The 24,794-nt window shown below is 33.2% G+C and overlaps 1 protein-coding gene and 1 long non-coding RNA gene across 2 annotated transcripts in view; one reads left to right on the forward strand and one right to left on the reverse strand.

Annotated features, from left to right (window-relative positions):
- LOC149480270 (uncharacterized) overlaps positions 1-24,794 on the reverse strand; it is a 52,525-nt gene that overhangs the window by 15,992 nt on the left and 11,739 nt on the right. Inside the window, exons 3-5 of the mRNA XM_089706655.1 lie at positions 16,708-16,755; positions 13,812-13,885; positions 110-315 (exon numbers count right to left, since the gene is read on the reverse strand). Coding sequence (XP_089562781.1) covers positions 110-315; positions 13,812-13,885; positions 16,708-16,755 — 328 coding nt within the window. The remainder of the gene's footprint in view (positions 1-109; positions 316-13,811; positions 13,886-16,707; positions 16,756-24,794) is intronic.
- Positions 5,309-5,979, forward strand: LOC149480271 (uncharacterized). The gene is made up of 2 exons (XR_016317018.1): positions 5,309-5,575; positions 5,623-5,979. It is a non-coding gene; the product is annotated as an uncharacterized LOC149480271 (long non-coding RNA).

Below are 24,794 nucleotides of genomic sequence, written 5' to 3' on the forward strand. Positions count from 1 at the left end.
TTTATCGCACCTCTCATAAAAGTACATGGAAAAAGAATTATTGAATGTCATATAAATAGGACAATTCTTTAACAATGACAAGATACTCATTAATTCCCAATTAACTTACTTCATTTCGGCGTCCGACTTGGCAAGCATCCACACGACCCTCCTGGGGTCCCTCCGGGAGCCAAGGGCCATCAACTGTGACAACTTGGCCCCCGGCGGCAGCGGCGGTCGCCGCGGCACTTGACCCGTCCACGTGGCGATAGCCAGCATCTCTGGACTCTCCTTTACGAGGTGTTTCTGTGTTGCCATGCACTTGCCGGACGCGTCCTGTGGAAATAAAACGTTTAATGGGGCATTTACATATTCGTGCGAATGGGGCGATTAGCGAGACGAATACACGCATGTGTAAACAGGGCACTTCCTACCTATTCGCTTTGAGAATTGAGATACGCGTATTTTTGCTTACACCAATTTTACAGACATACGAATTTTACATCTACGAACACGAATGTTTAAACGGGAATTTAAACGATGAAAAATAGGTTGTATGATGCGCGATTTGTACAGTTTTCGTAAATCGTAGCGGCGCGTAGAGTTCGTTTGCTCACGTTTCGAATAAAATTTATTCAATCCTTTCTTTGCTATGATAAGAAGCGTGTTCGATCTTTTATTTTGCATATAAATATATTCTTAAATATAACCAAAAAATCTTTAAAGTAGGTTCATATAAGAGAGGCATTTTAAATATTAAATTGCAACTGATTTTAAAGTATAAGTTTTGTTCGGTTTTAGTAATTTCATAAATCGAGGAACCTAGCGTATTAACTTCACAAAGAAATCTCGTAGGTACTGCAGATGCGAATTTAATTTGATTATCATCGTATTCTAAACTAGAAGTTTATATAATAACAAGAAACGCAGTACAATTAACTGTGTAACTATAGAAACAAGAGTAATGATGTAGAAAGGCCAAGTCGAGTGATTAAAGAGCGGTATTCTCTCAAAGCACAAACTGAACTGAAAACTAATCAAAATGCTTACCGTAGTTGAACAGTTGCCTACCTACAATATTATGTAATGCAAGCGATATTCAATGCTATTCTAATGAACTTGGTATCAAAATTGTCTGCATCGTTCTTGCCGCGCTCAGCAGCATTGTCACCTTCAATTAATACTTCGGTATAAGTAATTGGACGGCATGTGAAATATTTGCAACGTTTGCTCGATAGGTAATGTAACATTATTTTGTTATTAGGTCAATTATCTTATTATGGATACTTGCTACCTATAGCATTTTACGTTTATTATTTTTACAAATCCAAAAATAGTTTATAACAGTGAACACTACTTAAATACCTTTTTAAGCTATTGCATAGCTTTTATCGCGGGCCTTGAGCGCGGGGACCGAATCCAGAAATTTAGTAACGAAAAACCTCACGCTCCCCACTCCGACGGGCGCGGAGGTGTGGCTTAAAGGCATAGCATACAATAGCTTTACCGCGGCAGTCCCCGAGTGCCACACGTCTTTTTTTTTTCAGATAAACATGCGAGCGAAAACACGGATTCAAAAATAAGTCATTCAAGATTCAAAGTAGACAGCCTAAGATAAGTATCATTAAGAAATATAAGAAAATATATTTCTCTGATACAATTATATCAAAGCAAAGTAAAGTCCAAACAAATCAACACTGCTGTAACTGTAAACTGGAGAAAAATAATTACACAACTAGAAGTTTTATCGCTTACAAAACTTTCAAACTAGCGCGAAAATGATCAAACAAGTGCAAGCGGATACTATCAGCTCCTTTTACGCAATAATTCTATATCCCAGCCAAGTGTAATTGTAACTACAACTGAACCTTTATTTTCACGGCTCATAAATTATATAGCCGACTCAGCTAACTTATGATTGGTTTCAATTTGTTGATTAACTTTCTGTCCTACCGACTGAGTATAAATATTTCTCTCGGTTCAATGGAGTTCTTTATTGCATCGGCTTGTACATGAGGATTTATCACGGAGGACTTTCCAACTATTCTTCATTAGTTACTTGGAAATGTACAACTCGTAGATTCCGTTTATTTGATACTCGAACTTGAGACGGCCAATGTCTTCTTCCCGTTGTACTTTAAAAGTGATCGTCTTAAAGAAGAAAATACTATGAACTGAAAACGCAAAAACTCCGTATGATTCTTATTTTCATTGGAATTCTGTCTAAACAATGTCTCTAATTTATTCATCCGTATTTTTAAAAACCGGTGTCATCACTTGCTTGTAGTACCTATCCCTGAGCCTATTTATCACTCTTAAACGTAGACAGAGACTCTGTCTACGCTCTTAAATATTTTCAACATTCATATGTCATTTTAACTGACAGATAAGTAAACAGAACACATCCAGAATTTCTGAAACCGGCCATAAGTCCCCACACGGTAATAATTAAAATAGTTTTCAAAACGAATCGTTTCCCAACAAAGGCAGCCATTCCGAACGCTCCATCAATTATAGTTGAGTGACACTCTCTTTACAGAAGATTTATATCGTGTGGATATGTCGCCCGCTGATCGAGGAAGGGTTCGAGAATGATCTTCGTGGGTATAACATCACTATTTCGCTATAGTCACTGGAACATTTCATTTGGAATTAACAAAACATTAAGGCAGTAAAGAAATAAAGAATCTATAAGCTAATTTAAGTCCTTCATTTCACACTATCTAATTGTTTGTAAACTAGTATTAATTAAATCAACACGATATTTTATTAAATCATACAAATATTTTTCTATAGATAAAAACATTCAAAGCAAGTACTGTCTGTATTGGACCAGTGTATTATGAACCTCGCAGAGTCCACTTGGAGAGAACTATACCATCGCAAATGGCATCTTGTTAAAAGATAATAATAAAAGAGATAGAGTTTTAATTAATCGCATTGTTACCGTCTCGAATAAGCTATCCAAGATGGCCGACAAGAATAAATTGTGATCATTATTATGAAAAAACCTCGTTTGTCGCTGACAGAAGAGGATGGATGGTCGTGGAATATTAAAGCGGTTACTGGAATATGCATGAAATACAGGCCTGCAGTTTTTGCCTTGTCTACACGCTTATTTTATTAGCATGGAAAATGAAATCCTGTCTGTGTCCTGCGTGTGTGTATGTATTGGAGGACGAATGAACTTCATATCTTATTAAATGATCGATCTCTTAAGTAGCGAAGTAAACATTATTCTGTGTCCTCCAAGCTTTTGGTAATTTACTTACTAGTGGCTTAATCAAATTAGTTCTGTTAAGTCTAGCGTAGTTTAGACGTGGTTTCTTAAGTCCAAACATAAGGCTGACTGTATTAAACTATAGAAAACAAAATAAACTTCATATTCAAATTTTGTATGAAACAAGTAGTTACCTACCTAGTAGAGCGAAAAATACATTTACCACCGCTTTTTTGCAGGAGCTGCCGGTAGATCTGTCAATGTTTTAGATGTATAATTTGTTTTGATACATCAAATTCCGGGAAAATATTTGTGAATTCATGTTGTTTTTCTAGTATCGCCAAATATGTTGATATGTGTGACATGTAGTGATATAATCTCCGCTGACTATAGTCCTTTTCATTTAGGATGATTCCTGTGACACTTCATCGTGTTCCGAATTACATATTTTATGTTTAAAAAGCCAAAATAATTTTAGTGCATAATATTTTTATTTTATGGCGGCATTATTACCAAAAATATAAAAATGAAACATCTTAAGCTTATAAATCAAAAACAGTATTGTTTAGTTTAATATAATGAAAAATAAAATAAAATAACACAAAAATATAATACCTACGCAATTCGTGTACATGAAATGGATCGTTGAAAAATCATAGAGTTGGAAAATCATATAATCGGCGCCTATCTTGTGATCGTTTGTCAATCGAGTCAATCGTCTGTACGAGTACGTCAGCCTTGTATACAAGTTGCATTTTTATATTGATACTTTACGTGGTATTCTGTTATTTTTACGAATTGTTATTGTTGACTTTTTGTTGCTGTTGTTTGCTAAGCTTCCTTAGTTAAGGCAATTACATGGTTCAACGACCTTAATGATTCTGTCACTATATTTGAATTTGTTTTTTTAACCGCCCTCTATAATATACATCATTGTTGAAGTAAAAGTGACCAAAGATTATGGAATTGTAAAATGTATCGTATTGTATCGTAATGTGTTAGTGGTTTCTACCTAATTTATGTTTTCTCTGAGAGGCAGTAACATATTACATTTATGAATAGTAAATATTGTGTACTATGTATGTTGTAAATGTAATGTAGGAAGACTCATCTTTCAACATTAACCGTTATAAGCAAAGTCTCTACTACATGACCCATTCTGGAGACCTTAAGATGACTAAGCAAGTAATTATAAGTTCTAGAGTGGGGAACAGTTAAGAAAACACCGATTTAGAAATTAATTTTATTCAAAACGGACTCTACTATGTTCTGGAGACCTGATGATGGCTAGGGTGGAGAACATCTCACCTACAGAGATATAAAAGATGGAGTACATTATTTGACGTAATTCTATAGAACGGCCTCTACCATGTCATGGTGTATCGAATGGTAATGATGACCAGGCAAATGTATTTAGCGTTCTCTGTATATCTCTTCATACCTAGTAGGAATATATGCATGCAACCTACACACACCGAAAAAAATAGGGGAACGGACAAGAAATCACGTTTTTTTCGACTTGTTATGTATTTTGTAGTTAGTTCGGGGTAAATTTTTTAAATTCCTTACGTCTTTGAAATGATGACGAGAAAAAAATGTGTTTCGATTTTTAAACATTAAAATTTAAGAGTTTGGTGCCTATTTATCGACTATATAGCAGCTTAAAATCAAAAATATTATAACGTGTTTTAAACTGAGTTTATTTTTTTCTACTGTTTATCTTTGAACACATTACAAAATGAGTGATTTTCCTGCGACTGAAGTTACCAGAGCCTATGACTATGACTGATATGGGTCATACCTTCCGTTCAAAGAATACAGTGTTAGTTGTGTCGGTATCTATGGTCTATTACAATGTTCAACGCTATAGTTAAACAGTCTTACATATTATGTTGGCGCGGGCAAGGAAGAAATTGGGCAACTTGGAATTGGTTTTATAAGGGTGCAAACTTGGATAATTTATTTTGTTGTGGCTTTGGAAAAAATGCATGTGAAGTGTGTAGATCAGTACCACCATGTCATGGCAACAGGAAAATTATAGTGCAGTTGAAGATTAAAGGTATTCGAGAAGGAAATAAAACCTACCCAGTACGAGTTAGACTCGCGCACTGAGGGCTCCGATCAAATCTATTTTTTATGATACTGTAATTTTAAATTTATGTTTTTTAGCATTGTTTCCATTATTTGTGTCTATAAGACATCGCCGACATCTGATTAAATCTGATATTTGTTTGGATTACTAGGCCGAACGTTGATTTAACAAGCATCACTCACGACGTCCAACTAGTTAGCGAATTTATAGCCCTTTGAACAGAGCGGATAGAACGTTCGGCATATTGTTGGATGACGAGTTGTTCTTTAGTCATTCAATTACATGTGGTCATTCAATAATCGCTCTAGTCTTCAATCAAATAGCAGACCAGCTGCAGCAGCTCCAGATGACTGCGACATATTATCTAGTATCTTATTAAAATCCTCCGATTAAACAGATTTTCCAGAGAGTTGACGTCTTCAGAAGAGTTTTCGCTTTCGTGAAGTAAAAATTTAACAAAAAAATAATATTGAAAAAACCTTCGTTTTTTTTATAAATATATTTATAATGAAACCTTATTTGATTATTATTATCCCGAATGTTGGGTTGTAGAATAAAAACGCCTTCGTCACAATTCATATTTTATTATTCCTTCACTTGGTACATTCACTTGATAGTTTTCTTAAATCTTACATAAATCACAAGGCACGGCTATGGCACTTATAGACCGCACTGGTCGGCTGTTTAAGATCAATTGGCTCGCTGATCGTCTCTTCAAAAAATGTAAGCGATCGACTGACAACTAACCAACTGGAGGGGAGGTTAAGTTGTCAGGCGGTAGATTATAAATACCAGAAAACCTTGTCGATGGAAATGTTCTATGTATGATTTTAAAATTTGTAACACGAATCTATTTCTTTTTTCCTCGGAGAGTCACTGCAAAGGAATTATTGTTATATAATTTATATTTTTATGAATCACTAGCTTTCCGCCGGCGGCCCCGCCCGCGGTTTCAAAGAAAAACTCGCATAGTTCCCGTTCCTGTGGAAAATCCGGGATAAAACCTATCCTATATTACTCGTGGATAATGTAGCTTTTGAATGGTGAAAGAATTTTTAAAATCGGTCCAGTAGTTTATGAGCCTATTCATTACAATCAAACAAACAAACAAACAAACAAAGTTTTCCTCTTTATAATATTAGTGTAGAAGAAATCATCGGTTCACCCAGTTAAAAGCGCGGAGGTAACGGAACCAACAAAAAATTCAGTTGAATTGAGAATTTCGTCCTATAATGGCGTCGGCTAAAAATGTTGCTATACGTTTAGGTATGTCAGTTTTGACTTTCCTACGATTTTATACAATAATATAAAATTAAATGATTTTGTACAATATAAAAAAAATGCTGATTTTCGGCGGTATGGCGACCATTTGGAACTGTCTGAAAAGTATGGCATGGCGATTTTCGTACATGGCTACTGGACGATGATTACCTGTGCAAAAATTAGCCTGGTACAAATGGTTGTTTTTTTTTAAATCAACGCATTCACGTCGGTATTGTGGGCTGTAAATTACACCGGAAAAGTATGGCATGACACTACCGCCTACTTCATTTTTATGGGCTATCGGTAAATCCTAAAATTTTTGTGTTACAAATCGTTTGCCTTCCGTAATTTATCCGACGAGTTCGACTAACGCCCACGCGACTAGTCTGCCGGTACCACTGTTCTGACCATGATTTTTCTTTTTGTCATTGCGTACTAAGACCACTGTAGAACCGCCATCCTGTTACAAATGACCCAAAATTTTGTCAGTATCTCCCGGCTTTGGATTGTTTTGAACCCTTAAAATATACGATAGAACAGCAATTAATCTTTTTTAAAAAATATTCAAGACACAGGGAAAGTCTGGTTACTGTTTTATAGGTATGTGTTTTCTGATAATATTTTACTGTCAAAAATTATCAACACTGGATATTACTCAATGACGCCTATCAAAAACAAAACTTATTTACAAACAGATATTTATATCTTTACATACCTATTTTTAACTTTCATTTCATGAACTGCTCATGTAAATACCTATTACAATCTGGTTTAATTTAACAAAACATTCAATTCGGTGAATTTTAGCGTTATTTTGCAAAAAAAACCGCACGTACAGTCCCCCGTCCGAGTCGAACTGACACCGTCAAATTTCGTCAAAAATATGCAATAGAGGTGAGGTTTTATGTGGGTTTAATTATAAATTCGAGTTTTTTCTTGATAATTTAACGATAATAATGAAAATTGAAAAAACAATCAATACAAATTGTTACAAATATCATAACATATTTTTTGGTATAAATTTCATGTATAAATATGTAGCCGTTTTCCTAACAAAATGCGTTTTATGTTCAAAAAGGGGTTGATTTGTATGTATTTTTTTTATGTTTAGGCCGTTCTAAAATGAAAAGTAAACAATACACTTTGTTAATTATATCCTTGAGTATCACATATATTTTTTTTAACACAATCGTACCAACAGTTTCCTCAACAAAATTCAATATGTATAAGGTGTTTTTCGGTTTTGACCATAGTAATCCCCTTAATTGTTGGCGAAATGCCGAAAAAACTAATTTTGGTACTTTATTCAAATCGATTTCATTTCCATATAGAATATTATCGATTATCGGAAACAATTGATACGATTTCAGTAACCGACATCTCTACACGTGTCAAAAATCGATGTGTCACAGAAATCATCTTAGGTGGAAAGGACTATAAACGATCCAATGTTTGAAATGTTATGTACAATCTTATATTAGCTGCATCAACGTCTAACTACCTAGTACCTTCTGTTCATGTATTCTATTCATTACCAGCGGTTTGCAATCAGTGTCGTGATTTATCAGCTCTTTACGGGATAGACTAACAATTTTCATTTAGCCAAATAACTAGCTATCTCTATTAATGATTCAAATCGTATCGTGAAACCGTTTAATTTTCAAAAACAGCAATAGAACCACGAAAATTGTGATTATAAATTTATTAACTTATTAAAATATAAACTGTTACACAAAAATATACAACTGATAAATAAATATTTATTTAAACACTTAAAGACTGAAGGACCAGTCAGAAATGTAGAGACGTTGTATTTTACTCTTATCGTCAATTTATATCCAAAAAAATATCGTAATCTTATCTTCATGTGAATATAAATCAAGTTAGAAAATAACATTATACGTATACAGAAAGATCTCAGAGTGGAGATGGAGCCTTCAAGCAGAATAACCGACCAATCGTAGTGACGGCTTCTTCAGATTATTGCGACAAAAACTTATAATAACTTGGCATAAGTGTGTGGTATAAGCTATAGGTTGTGAGATATATATATTCTATAAATATTATACACTAGGTTTCCGCCCGCGGCTTCGCCCGCGCAGTCAAAGAAAAACCCGCATAGTTCCCGTTCCCGTGGGATTTCCGGGATTACATCATTTTTCCGGGATAAAAAGTAGCCTATGTCCTTTCTCGGGTATCAAAATATTTCCATACCATATTTCATGAAAATTGGTTAAGTAGTTTAGGCGTGATTGAGTAACAGACAGACAGACAGAGTTACTTTCGCATTTATAATATTAGTATGGATTTTAAGTAATAAAACGTATTCTAATTATTGCCCGTATTTGACAGTTTACGTGACATTTTAATATTATCGTATAGGTAATACTTTATTGGACGGATATGTTTTAACCAAGCATTGAAAAATCGGCCCTAATATTATTTTCGAGTATTTGTCTGACTGTCTTCTTTTACAATACTGGGGAAAAAAATCTGATAAGACCCAGAATGTTTCAAGTTTTCACTTCCATTTTGAATGATAAATTATACATGCTTTTGATAAAATCCGCTTTTTTTCTTACATTTGCGCCAAACGAATACAGGAATCAGTTTACGCGGTGTTTGCTTCAATCTTTCCTCTTGATTTTTATGAAGGTTTACCACAGACTGGCTCTGTTCGAAGACACGGCCGAAATTGAATTTGTTTGAGCGCCGGAAACTAGTAACTGAATTTGTTGTGAAATTCCTTTTCACATGAATGAACTATCATTCAGTCTAAATACTATGTATCGATTAAATGAATCGTATTTAAAAACTTATGATAAGGGCTCTGAGTTATCATTTAGAGACTCGATATTCATTTAAAAGGTTATTTTTATATTCTCTTTTTATAATTTTGTCGTCAAAGAGACCTGAACTATTAAAAGAAAAAAGATTTAGATGTTTAAGAGTCTGAAATTAAACCTGATTTGTTGCAGCGTAATATCACATTGCAAGATGACGAGGATATATTTGCGTTGCAAAGAAACTTTTCGCTTTTAGTACACCAGCGTCGTTACAATTTTGTACCAGTAATTATTTTCCTAGCGTACCTACAAAGTATATATTCAGCTGAAGCATCGGGCAAAATAAAACTCTTTCCAGTATAAAAATTGTGAAAGCAAAACAAAACAGCTGTGGGCAAATACGTTTTATGCATTTTAATCCGTGCAATTTAAATCCACGTCAATATTTTGTATAGCTTTTAAAACAAGGTTTTCAAATGAGTCTCTTGGCTTCTAGATTATTCTTAGGGAGAAAAGCAAGGTCCTTAACACCCATTTGCACCCTATTTAACTTCAGGCTGAAGAAAATATTACGGTAAAAGTTAAACATTTTAAAGAAGTGTCCTTCGGCGTTCGTTACATAGCTGAGAGCTATTGTCACCTGCCTCTCTCGCCGCCATCGTTGTACTTCAACCGGCGAAGGGTGATTTTAGTAGTGAGATTATACTTTAAAGTAACCGTGGAGATACTTTAAACAAAACGTCGCGGTCGCTTTGGTAAGGCTTTGTATATCGCATGATATCGCGCGCGTAATTGCAGTTGTATTTTATAGTCAAACTAGCGGTCCGCCCCGGCTTCGCCCGTGGTACATATTTACGTTTTCTCTACATAAAAACCATCCTCGTACTTCAAGGAATATAATAAAAAAAGAATTATCGAAATTGGTTCAGCCGTTCTCGAGTTATGCGCTTACCAACACATTTTGCGATTCATTTTTATATATAAAGAAGAAGATATGAGTTTGTAAAATATTATAGTGTGACTATTTCGTGTTTTTAAACTTGTGATCTTTTATGGTTTTATTAATTTAATCGATTGCACAAACTGATAGCTTAAAAATGAAAAAGTTTTCTATCTTGCCGCCCAAAAAATATCTGCACCAGAAAATTCCGTACTACGTTTTTTACTTGGGAACGACCGAAACTGCGACTGCGAAGTTGTTTAATCAATCCATACTAATATTATAAATGCGAAAGTAACTCTGTCTGTCTGTCTGTTACTCAATCACGCCTTAACTACTGAACCAATTTGCATGAAATTTGGTATAGAGATATTTTGATACCCGAGAAAGTACATAGGCCACTTTTTATTGCGAAATATGTACATTGTACAATGTACAATATTATGTAGTAGTTAATAATATCAAATCTTTTTTATTTCTTACTTTTCCGTTTTTGAAGTCGGTTGTTTTTAACGCAGTTATTTTTATTTAATACTTTTTAGTGTATTTTTCAACACGAATCAAACGAGCCCAAACTCGATAAAGTTGAGTCAATATATTACTGAGTTCCTATGGCCACCTTCCGATTCCCTCATCAAATCAGCTTCATGTCATGATAATGTTTCATCGCTATCAAATTTACATACGTATACAAAATTTCAGCTCAATCGGTTACCGGGAAGTGAATCAAAGTTACTTGCTACATATCAACTTAGTCATCGAGTACAGACAAAAATGCTCATAAAATAAAAACTACTGGGCCTATCCGAAAAAACCAATTCGACACCATCCCGCATCGAACAAAAAAGGAATCACGTAAATCGGTTCAGAAACCTCGGAGTAATCGGTGTACATACATAAAAAAAAATATACCAGCCGAATTGATAACCGCATAAAATCGGATGGAGAGCTTAATTTTCATTAAAGGCTCTAATCGCACGAAAAGCTAAATTTTCACAAAAAAGCTCTAATCGCACGGAGAGCTTAATTTTCACAAAAAACTCATCGCATGGAGAGCTTAATTTTCACAAAAAGCTTTAAGCGCACGGAAAGCTTAATTTTCACAAAAAGCTCTAATTGCACGGAGAGCTTAATTTTCGCAAAAAGCTCTAATCGCACGGAGAGCTTAATTTTTCTCATTAATCTCTAATCGCACGGAAAGCTTAATTTTCACAAAAAGCTCTAATCGCACGGAGAGCTTAATTTTCACAAAAAGCTCTATTCGCATGGAAAGCTTAATTTTCACAAAAAGCTCTAATCGCACGGTGAGCTTAATTTTCACAAAAAGCTCTAATCGCACGGAGAGTTTAATTTTCACAAAAATCTCTAATCGCACGGAGGCTTAATTTTCAAAAAAGCTATAATCGCACAGAGAGCTTAATTTTCATTAAAAGCTCTAATCGAACCGAAAGCTTAATTTTCACAAAAAGCTCTAATCGCACGGAGAGCTTAATTTTCACAAAAATCTCTAATCGCACGCAGATCTTAATTTTCATTAAAGGCTCTTATCGCACGGAGAGCTTAATTTTCACAAGAAGCTCTAATCACACGGAGAGCTTAATTCTCATAAAAAGCTCTAATCGCACGGAAAGCTTAATATTCACTAATAAAAATAACTGCGTTAAAAACAACCGACTTCAAAAACGGAAAAGTAAGAAATAATTTATATGTGCTATTTATTAAAAAGGTTTGATGTCGGTGCACGGGCTTAATACTAAGTGCTTATGTTCGGCACCAACTTCAAACCTATTTAATAAATAGCACATCCATACTAATATTATAAATGCGAAAGTAACTCTGTCTGTCTGTCTGTTACTCAATCACGCCTTAACTACTGAACCAATTTGCATGAAATTTGGTATAGAGATATTTTGATACCCGAGAAAGGACATAGGCCACTTTTTATTGCGAAATATGTACCACGGGCGAAGCCGGGGTGGACCGCTAGTAATTTAATATAATAAAAATTGAGTTTACGTGAGGTGAATTTACAACTACTATAATATTTAACATAAAAAACGCGTCAAGAAGTTATAGTACTATAAGTATTTACTACGTTTGCAGTTAAAACTTTTATCGTTCGACTATTTATGGTTATTGAAAAAGTTCATGTGCGACCTCTTCTTGACCTATTTAGTTTTTAAAAAAGATGATAGCAAAACTATTTTTAAAGGTTACTTCTTAGTTCTTAAAGAATAGCTGCTATTAATTTATATTGATTTTATTTATATAATTAATTTCAGATTACAGACCTACTAGACCCATGTATCAGACTTACACTTAGACAGACTAACATATATAAAGTTATCTTATGTACCCCTTAAACTTTTTAATTTTTATGTTATCCCGTTAAACTATAATATGATCGGATGAATATTTCCGTAATATTTTAACGTGATTTATCACATCCTAAAGCTACCAGATGAAACGTCGAGGCTTAAAATGGGATCAAGGGAGTGGCTCCCTTCTACGTGATGAATGGTCTCTTTGAAATCAATTATCAATCTGATTAGGTCTTTTGTGAATGGACACCTGTCTCCTGCCTCCGATGTGATTGGGCTGATTAGAATTTGAATATCTTGAGGAAAAATTGAGGATGAATTGAAAGTATTTTTATAAAACTATAACGTAGATGAATACGGACCTTTATATTATTATTACATATTTATAGTAGAGCCATTTTAATAGGCAACATTTGACAGTTCAACAAAATTCAACAACGTAACCTAGTAACGACGACATAGAATAACATGATATTTCGTTTTGTTAGAACTGCACATTTGCTTAACTTTTTTCAATTACGATTACATATTTATAATAATAATGACCGATGCAACTAATTTTAAGATTTGATTTTACTGATAAACCATTCTAAACATAATAAACATTTTCTTATTTAAAGAACTGACGTCGCTACAATTTTGTGTCAATAAACCTTTTTTCTTTATAAATACCAGAGACGTTACTCTAAAAATCGAAATCTGACATCTAGAATCGAATGCATTGGTTACTTGGGAATAAAAATCATCATAAATTATTGACATGTGTTTCAAGTTCGATTGACAATTGTTTCAAGTCCGTATCGATTAATTCGCTTTAATCGATGTTTTTAAGCAGGTTACCACCCTATGAAGATAAAATTGATAGACGTCAAATGTTGCCTATTAAATTGGCTCAACTATAGTTCAATATTGTTATACAATGCTATGACTAAGATTGTAATAGGTATTTTTGGCCTTTATCTGGCCTTTTACTTGGCCTTTAACAATTGTTAAAACTAACATAAATAAAAAAAGAGCGTAGGTATGTGCCGAGCATACGTGTCAGAAGTGAAACTACTTTGGCAAGATTCAAAGATACCAAAATCGTCGCCTCAACAACGTGACGGTATTGCCATGACGCGACATTAAAATTTTTCTCTAAACTCGCCTAAAGAAGTTTCACTTCAATAAATAAAAGTGTTTATAGTTAATAGTGTAAAAAATAGTTTACCTTGAACCAGGCCATTGTGGAGTCATCGTACAGCACCACCCACTCCTCAGACCAGGAATTCCACAAGTATTTACCTGAAATGTTATAACGTTGTAGGAAATTGTATGATAAACTTAGAAAAAACAAAATTTTCGACTACCGTTATCTAATCTAGAGTTTGACATTTCTTTTAAAATATAAAATTAAATTGTTTTTTTTTATCCAATTGTTGACAATGTAGTCACGTTTTAGCGAGTTTCTTTTTTTCAGTAAAGTTACACGACTTTGTTGAAATACACAATTATATAATTTTACCTGAAATATTGTATTTTATTAATTGATATTATAAAAAAAAATATCTAAGACGTCTTGCTTTGAACAAAATACAAAGCTCTCTCATCTAGGTCACGACTTTATTAAATTATGAAATGAATTTAATCACGATGTCGATAACTACAGGAATATTGAATCAGATGATACCGCATCGGTCAATTAACCGATTACTTGAACGCCGCTTTCCGATAACTGTATTGATAGTGATTGTTGAAGGTGATTTTGTAAATTCTACTTAATTGGTATTAAGTAGCATTTACAAAATCACCTTCACCATATACCAATATGCGCTACGATATAGAATTACATTTAAACTGAACTGAAATGAAATGAAAATCCCTTAAACTTCAGAAGGTCAGCCGTTGTACGCTTTCCAAGCGCCTAATTCTTTTACAAACGCGCAGTTGATGCTGGGTCGTATTTACATTATTTAGGTACATGGTACGCGTATTGCGCTACGCTGCTACAATAAGCGCTACGCTTTCATTTTATTGGCTACGCTTACGCTCTACGATGTCCAATAAGCTATTATTTTATTAATAAAATAAAATAATTATAACGTCGGCTTATATAAGCTGCATACATATAATATCAATGAAAATAAAATTTATTCATATCAGAAAATACGTTTATTTCAATTTACCAATTTAGAGTTGAAATTGAGGTCGAATAAATAATATGTACTTATATGCATCTGTTGAGTTTACGTCATAAGATACCGCACCGTTCCTATTAACTAATTGATCTCGAGACTGCTGATTGCTAAAATTAACTTAAAGCAAAGTTTGCGATTATTTAATGGTAACAAATATTCGACATTTCCATGTCATAATAATGTTAATTGAATATTTATTTATTTAATACTTTTAAATGTATTTTCAGTTCATAATTTTATGATAAATGTTATCCTGATAAAAATATATCTTTAAAAGTACATACTTTGAAAGTACCATGATTGAATGACGAATGTCGACCCACAAAACGATCAATCCAATTGAGATTATGTCATGCCATAACATATGTTTATATATTGATATCCTATTTCAGTTGTTACACGTAAATGTTAGCTAAATATAGTTTCGTTTCATTCGCATTGGAATTTAAAAGAGAAATGCAGAAAGAAATTACAAAATAGACAAGTAACGCTAATGAAGTTGAACCAAACGTCACACAACGCTTAATGCCTGCCACAGCAAATGAGTGCTGCACTGTTACTTGCTATCTTTCATTTTCGTTTCATGGACGTTTTACGGTTGTTTTGCTCACATTTTATCAATGTATTTGATTTTCATTTTGTACTACATTTAACTGACTGTTTCAGAGGGAATGCTCGAGTCAAATAATATTTATTATTCAAGTAGTAGGATTGCGCTTTATAATATTTTTTTTCACTATTACCTGGTGAATATGAGGTTCTTCATTGTGTCATTAAAACCTAATTAACTCGTAGCTTTATTCTTTTTGTAATAGCACAAGAAGCAAACCTGCTTGCCATGAGCCATGTGGGATCCTACATGGCTCCAAAGTCATGAATTCATAATATTATAACCATTTTAATAGGAAATAAGATATAGCGCAAGTAAAAAAGCGTAGTCAATAAAACAAAAATTGGCGAGCTCTGCACGTTACTGGGCAATCATAAACAGCTCGAATGAAATATTGAATCGATCAATTGGATATCGCGTCGAGTTTATGGGACACAAGTGCACATTATTTGGGACCAAGTCGTAACCTTATGTCGCGCGTTACGATTTTACGACACAGAGCCTTTCATACGAGTAAAGGCTTAGAAAAAAGTTCTTATGTTTCTTGTTATTAACAGGCCGGCAAAGCACCTGTAACGCCTCCAATGTTACAACTTACAAGTATATATGGGCAGTGGTGACCACTTAACATAAGGTGGCCCACCTGCCCTTTTGCTTGCTCTAAAAAAATATAATTCCTTAACAAGGTTGAAATATGGCAGGTTAATTAATTATTAACTAGCTGAAACCATATTCGAGGCTATAGTCTATTTGCACACCTCTACCGAATCCGTTGTTTAATTTGCATTAAAGAGCAAACATCTTCATATCCTAACACATTCTTAGACTAATAAACTATGTTAGTTGAATATTTACCAAATTAAGATAGACGTTATGTTAAATATTAATTCATTTTGTAGTTAGAATAAATAGATATTATTTGACAGATAAGAGAGCTATTTTGCTTTGTAGCTTTATAATTTCAGGTTAAATTTTAATCTCCGTTCTGCGTACATATGACTGCCCTTATGGTGTGAAACAGCCCTTACCGACTTACACTAAAGGTTTTCCACATCACGTAACGTAAGCGAATGGTATACAATAATACGAGCAAATAAAATTTTATCATTAGGTTCACGGGAGACATCTTTTATTAATGAACTAAAGCAAAGATTTTAATATATCTTATGTCAGAGGAATAACTAAACAATTTATTCAACATATTGATAGGACGGCAAGCACACATTTTAAGTTTAACTTACTTACATAGGATCCGCTTAAATATCACATTAATTTAATACATACTAAAAATAAAAGACAGCTCATATAAATTAACTTACGTTTATAACGCAGCATGTAACCTCCTTTGATTTGTGTTCCGCCATGTTCTGGAATAAAAAATATCTCATAAAATAAACTGTTATAGAGTCTCTTGAATAAGATTTTGTTCAAAACATGCAGTTTTGTTAACTTTACAGTTATTATAATGAAAACTTTCATAAAGTTTATCCTCATTTACATTTACATTCGCAAAACAAAATTCTACTTAGAGCTTATTGAAATGAAATATACTACCTAATATGTATTTAGAAATAATTGATAGAAGTTCTGCCTAACACACATGAGTACTTCACTTGCTAGTCAATTTACTATTGTAATGCCACATAATACCAAATAAAGACATCCCACGGAATCTCCGTTGCTTTCGAACAATTTAACTCTTATACGATTATACTATCTTTATTTTAACAGTTAAACCCAACCAAGTGGAATTCACAATCCATTTATTTATCAACAGAAACAAAACTGCGCTCATTGTGAATACCTTTGCTTTTATGAAATGTAAACGGGGAAATGGCAGTTCCACAAAATTATTTAGACAAAAGACGTGAAAAACCTGTTCATATAATAATATACAGGGTGGAATTTTGTAATTGCACCTGATTGATTAAGTTTGTTTGAGAGATTTCATTCGTATAATTAATTGGCTCTAACGATCGATGCTATAAACGTACAGTGTGAAATTTTTGTGCAATACAGGGTGGTAAGAAAATGTCCGGAATATTTTCGGAATGACTGTACGTAATTGTCTGCTTTTGATGATATGACATGGCCGACAGTTTTCTTTAAAAAAATTGAATGCCTTTGAGGAAATAATTCTAACTTTGGTTCGTAAGTTTGAAAAATGTGTGGCGTCACATTAGGGGGGATGGGGTACTAAAAATGTGACAACCTGTGACAAGGAGGGGGGGAGGAGTTTAAAAGTTCTAAAATTCGCGTGACGTAATTTATGGATGGCCCCCCTATTACAAAATTGCACAATTTGTGATATATTATGTCACTATGGAAATTTATCTAAGCTTATTTAGTTAGGAATAAATAAATACAAGATAATATCACTTAATTAATAAGTACTATTATAGTTTTCAGACATCTCAAGAGAGGTAGGAATAGGGATGATAACCTCTTTATGCGATTATATTCCTTTCAATAACTAATACTGACTTTCGGTCTTATATGGGTACCTGTAATCTACCGGTAATCCGGTATTCAATACAATGCTTAGGATATTATTGATATTGATAGGTATATTACCTATTTATTTCATACTTTTCAGGGTATTTTTTACCAAATTATCTTCATCTGAGTAAACAGTGTTATATCAAAAGAACTATGAACATTTTAAGCTAGACTGTTATTTAAAGAACATTTTTAATAATAAGAATATTTGGAATATACCACCACAGGTCGCGTCAGCTTGTTATTCATAAAATATTGAGAAAAATCAGTACGCAAAATATGTTAGGTTACAACAATAAAACCCGTTTATAATGTAGATACTCCGTTATTCCATTCCTAGACATTTTGATGGACAATCACCGAAAAATACACCCTTGTTTGCGGTAAACAGGAAAATTTGATCAGAAAAGTACGAAGCGTACGCTTACGTGAGCAGAATTTGTTATAAAATTATAACTCGAGCGTAAAACACACGAATTCGAGTATAAATGTGTAAAATGGGATAATAAAATTTGTTATTCTGATATTTCTTTATTATTTCTTTTTTTCGTCGTTACTGCGTATTGTTCTCTTGATTTTGTATACTTTTGTGATGTGCTTTGTACGTCTACGCCGTTAGGAGGAGGTTAGTACAAACACAGTTGACAGATATATACGTACATACAAACGATTATGAAATTTGTTTACGTCTAAACTATATAAAGTTTATAATAGGTTCGAGGGCTGAAGATATTATCTCTACCTTTCATTAGCTGCTCGATATTTTCTAGTGAACTAAACTACTTCAACTGGTGAAATTGAAGGTTCATTCATGTTAAATTTCCGTAGACAACTACTTACAGAAAAAATCGTAAAAGCAGCCAAACAAAATCCAGCACAGCAATCAAAATAAACCCCAATATCATTTACATATTGATCACAGTTGAGCCCAATTCCAAATTAGATGAGACATTATTTATACAATAAACATTTTATGAGTGCAATAAAGTTTAAAACAGTCGGATTTATTGAGAGCTTTCAGATTTCATGAACGTTTATGGATAGGATTAACCCAGATACTTTCCGTTACAAGTTCGTTAATTTATCGATTGTATTATCTTGGTCTGAAAAGTGTCGTAAAGGACTTTAATTACAACCATTGTTGCGACGAAGCCTTTCGAATATCAATTACGTTAACTAAACGAGAATTTCGATCTCGCCGGGACTTTTACTTGCGCGCTTCATTTTTCGTAAGTAATAATTGATGTAATTAAAATTGCTATTGTTTATGGTGATTCATTATTGAGATTCAAACATTTGTGGCGTTTGATTATGATATAGAATGATATAAAAATAAATTGATATGAAGTAAGAATTCCCCGGAAATATAAAAAAAATCTAAAAAGCATTCTTATTCTATTACAACTGCGAAATTTGTCATCTAATTGTAGATTCCTCTAAAAAAGGGTGATGTCGTAATTTAAATGTATAATTTACTAACTTAGAATCTCAAAAACCTTCCAGTTAAGCTGTTTGAGAATCATCCTCACTATTCGGAGATAGAAAAATGATACAAGAACAAAGCCCGGTATTCGTATATTATTTACCTTCATTACTACAACGTAAGCGCGCCACTATGTCAAAGTAGTTAAATATAATATGCGAGTAGCGAGCGACAATTTGATTTCACAAATTTTATATGCACGTGCCACAATGCTCTTATACTGTGAAAGGGAATCCATTGTAACCGACCAAGGAAGGAGCTAATTGAATAATTTTACACGCGACGCGGCTTCTTGTTCACTATATTATTAAGTTTCCTACAGTATTATCTATACTTTATAGTATTATTTATGGTTTTATATTATCTGTTTTTTTCCTATATACGTCGATATAGGAGTGTGAAAATTAGTTTGCTGGTCACAATGAATTCTTTAATTCGTTCATACATTTTATATTCGATGTGTTACTTTTACGTTGTAGTACATATTTTTATTAATGGTAGTAAAAAAAAGTTGAATTATTAAACTTGATGAGCGATATATTTAGCACACAGCTTATTAAAGGTGCTTTTGGCAAAGAATCGCTCTTGAATCGATCAGATTTCACGCAAAAAGAGACAATTGAAAAGATATCTCATGTGCCATAAGACACACACAAGATAAGACAAAGCTGCCACTCATCAACAAAAAAATTGAATTGAATGACTCCTTTTTCCGCAGTAAAAAATATAATTCTCTGTCGAGACATTGTCATAAGTAATACAGTTTTTTTATATATTATGTACTCAATATACCTGGCGTACCTGAGAAAACATACAACAAACAAACAAACAAAAAGATCATTTCGTCGCTTAGGCCTCGTTAAAAACAGTTTTCAGTTTGAGTTTGAGTACAGGGTTGAAGAGAGCAGTTTAACTACAAAGACTATTGATGTATTGTTTACTAGCTGTGCTTTTAGCCCATCAAAATTCAGCAAATAACGTGCAGTGGTAAAACCGTAAATATGTAACAGAAAATCACACAGACTTTCACATTAAATCATTAATACCGGAGTTTTTTTTCAGCACCGCCGCAAGGCGAGATACCTACTTGCCCCCCCAATACAATAGTAATATTATGTGTAACATACATAGCAACGAGAGTAAATCGCAAATCGAATAAATTATAATTATTAACTTTACATAATGTAATGATAAAACACACATATACAAACATAAACGCCAAATTAGTGGAAATCACTTCACTCTATGCAATCAATCAGCCAATTTCTATTTGCATAAATTAAACCTACTGGATTACACAATAATCGGATCAAAAGTTTTTCCTACAAAGTCAATAATTCAACTAAAGAGCTTTATTTCAGCGCTATCGTATCCGAGATCAAGAGCGGCCGTAATTTATAAAAAAAACTGCAAGGCAGGTGGCGTCTCAGACGCTTCGGCTTGATATTACTTTTATGCTAATATCTGTTGACTCGAAAGAAGATGAGCCATCGAACGGGGCTGAACTGAAAAGCTTTCAAATTGCCTTTTAATAGATTGTATTTATAAGTTTTAGAAGTGCGAATATACTCAAAGTATAGGTATTAGTGTTTTAATACCTTATTCAACATTTCGAATCCGTGAACCGTGGCTGAGAATAATTTAGAAGTTTGAATTTTAAAATTGACAGATCTGTAAAATGTTTGCACAGTAAAGTGTGATGTGAACAAATTGAAAATGTTTTTCAATCTCAATAAATATTACGAACATAATGTTTGAGAACTGTTAACGCATGCGAATCGTGTCTGTTATTTCGTTGCAATAATTACTCACAAGCCTCGAGCTTTGCCCCAGTTACATCAGTATTTTATGAAGTTCTCTATAATAGATATGTTATTCTAAATAATAAATCTAGTAGCAATTTCATTAGATTTCCCAATTATATTTCAAACGTCCACAAAATAAAAATAAAAGCAAGTATATTCCACGTTTCCAAAAGTATAGTACGAGGGAGTACGAGTCAAATCTCTTTTAAAACGATGTGAAATCTGTATTTGTATTTTAATCATAATTAGGTGTTCTACCGTTTGGGTAAAAAGGCGTTTTATACATTATAATTTACAGTAAGTAATTCCATTTAATTAGGTACATCTGTAGTAAACTGAAATTGTTTACTGCTATGGAATTCTCTACGAGACGTGAAGATAATGCCTTTCACCGCAGTACAACTGCACTTTGCTGTTGACCTGAAGCATCCATGTCATGGCGGCTCTTAATGCAGTTTAGTTTTGACGCGAGTCATCTTGTGATTTTATTTAAAAGTCACTGATTAAAATTCGTCCGAACTTGACCCGTTTCTTTCCCCTAGAAAGCCAGCCCAATTATTTCACAAACGCGAATATTACGAAATAGTTTTTATACGGCTTAGTTCTGTCCGGCATTTTGCGCGGATTTCACGACAGCTATTGTTTGATGTTTATTATTTAAAACAAAAACAAACAATGTCTGCTAACAGCGGCCGTAGTATTGTTTTGGCAGCAAATGGAATTGTCGAATTTAATTTGTTTAATTTTTAAATTATATGGATTAGCTTTAATTTTTCTGTTTTTTCATGTAAGGGTGAATTTTATTTAGTTTTAATTAGAAACACAGTAAGACACACACATAACTACGTATACCTATAGCTTACGAGGGAATCTTGTAAATAACGTAAAAGTTAATATTATAAAAATATGTAGGTCTATATTTCTAAATTTTGATATGGACTACATCTTGATTCATATTTGGCCAAAGTGGATAGGCAAACTTTTTCAAAGTCAATAACATTACTGGCATCAGCGATTTCTTATTTAAACTCTTACTTATCTAATATATAGATGGATGTATGGATGTATGGATGTATGGATGTTTGTTACTCTTTCACGTAAAAACTACTGAACCGATTACAATGAAATTTAGCACACATATAGAGGGTAACTTGGATTAACACATAGGATAGTTTTTATCCCGGAAATCCCACGGGAACGGGAACTATGCGGGTTTTCCTTTGCAAACGCGGGCAAAGCCGCGGGCGGAAATCTAGTTACTCATAACATTAAAATGTTCCTTTTACCTTGATACATTTCTTTTATTACTTTAATGGTTCCTCTAGGGAATGTTGTAGTTTTGGTTAACGGTGTAATTTAAAGTTTTTAGTGTCTTGCCCTTCAGGGCAAAATATAAATCATACTAATGTAAAATAATTTGGAAAATCCAAAAGTGCACGCCTCATAATTTTTTTTTAATAAATATTTATTAATTATTATTTTTGTTTATTTAATAACAATTAAACCACATCGAATCAGACCCTGAAAAATGAAAGGGTTCTATTCCTGAGCATACTCAAGCGTAAGAGAAAAAAAAAGACTCGATTAGTAAAGTATTTCGGTCGCTATCGTGTTAACAAGAAAAAGGATCCGCACATACAGACACACGGACGTCCAATACAGAACTTTTTTAAACTGTTTTTTAACTAGTTTAAATAACAAAAATGACATCAAAAATATCATGAACGTTAAAAATAGTGTTTTTTCTTAATATGTGTGTGTATGTATTATCTTACAAGTGCAATGTATGATACATAAAGACATTTTAAGTTTGAAAAATCAGATGTTTTGCGCGAAGTGACAGTAGTACCCACCTCAACGCTTCGCTTATGAGGCGTGCAATTACAAAGAGTAGCTATGACAAGATACTCATAAATTTCGATACAACATTAACATTATAATGCCCAGCTATCAAAGTAATAAAAAATACAATATATTATAACGATCTCAAAATGGAAATTAGCGAAGATAGGCCCTTCAAAAAAGATTGAAGATTACCCGTGTTACCCGGCACTCTGTAGGTAGGTAACGATTGCCCTAAACCATTTTCCGTCCCTTACAATTTCATATCGACGGAAAATGATGGATACTGTGTGCTCTGAAGAGATTTTCGATAAAGGTGCCTCTCCATACTCGTTACCTCGATCCTTCAAAGCCTTTCATTGTAATCGCTTTTCATATTGTTTTATATGCGTTTCTCGTTAAATATTCGAACATATTCAGTGACTTGAGTAATTTATAAATGAAATCTTATATTCTGTCTTTGTTTTTGCGACTGTGTCTGCATAATTTTGCTCGAGTTTGTAGGTAGCTGTCGCCGCACACTACATGCAGTACACTTCATATGGTAATTTATTTAAAAACTTCAGTTGGAGCTGTTATGTTGACGTGATATGAAATAGGTAGGTACTTTTCATATACATAATTCCGTTCAGATATTGGATTATAAAATGGTATAAATTACTTACGGTCTACACTCTTTTTATGATTACATAGTAAGATTGTACAGATATTATCGAAGAGACTTTCATCATGAAGTTTAAGTTGAATTCTCATTTATGTTAACAGAAAAAAATAATTTGGAAAATCCAAAAGTGCACGCCTCATAATTTTTTTTTAATAAATATTTATTAATTATTATTTTTGTTTATTTAATAACAATTAAACCACATCGAATCAGACCCTGAAAAATGAAAGGGTTCTATTCCTGAGCATACTCAAGCGTAAGAGAAAAAAAAAAACTCGATTAGTAAAGTATTTCGGTCGCTATCGTGTTAACAAGAAAAAGGATCCGCACATACAGACACACGGACGTCCAGGACAGAACTTTTTTAAACTGTTTTTTAACTAGTTTAAATAACAAAAATGACATCAAAAATATCATGAACGTTAAAAATAGTGTTTTTTCTTAATATGTGTGTGTATGTATTATCTTACAAGTGCAATGTATGATACATAAAGACATTTTAAGTTTGAAAAATCAGATGTTTTGCGCGAAGTGACAGTAGTACCCACCTCAACGCTTCGCTTATGAGGCGTGCAATATTAATCTTCTCTAATAAAATAACAAGAAATCCAATTGTAATTTACCCATTCTTTTTAATAGATCATCGTGAAAATAGTAACTATAAGCATGACCTAAAACCCAAAAAGAACTTACTGAATCGAAACAAAATATTAAGATGTCAAAGATAAAATGTCAAGCTTCACAACCTTTCTAAAATCATATAAAACGATGCCAAATATAACAGAATAGAATATTAAAAATAATTGTGTTACAAGTCACAAACAAACACTATTACTCGTGAAAGAACATTGTGTAATTCACGACAACAATATTTTTTTACGAATATTTGAACATTGTGTTTCAAATTACCGAAACCTTGAGAATATTCAAGATAGTAGACGAAATAATATGTATACGTAACAACAGTTAATAAAACTATGATGTAATAATGGTACAGTTTTATGAAGCTGTAATTCCTCCTTAAAACATAAATTTATATGGCAACTGATCCAAAAAACAACGGCGACAAATTCTAAGCGAAGTTTCAGATTGTTTCCAAAAAGCTTTTGTCTC

Source organism: Colias philodice, chromosome 18 (assembly GCF_061535455.1).
Source record: "Colias philodice isolate Cphi_HAF_F1 chromosome 18, ilColPhil1 Martin Lab GWU primary, whole genome shotgun sequence".
Lineage (NCBI taxonomy): Eukaryota > Metazoa > Arthropoda > Insecta > Lepidoptera > Pieridae > Colias > Colias philodice.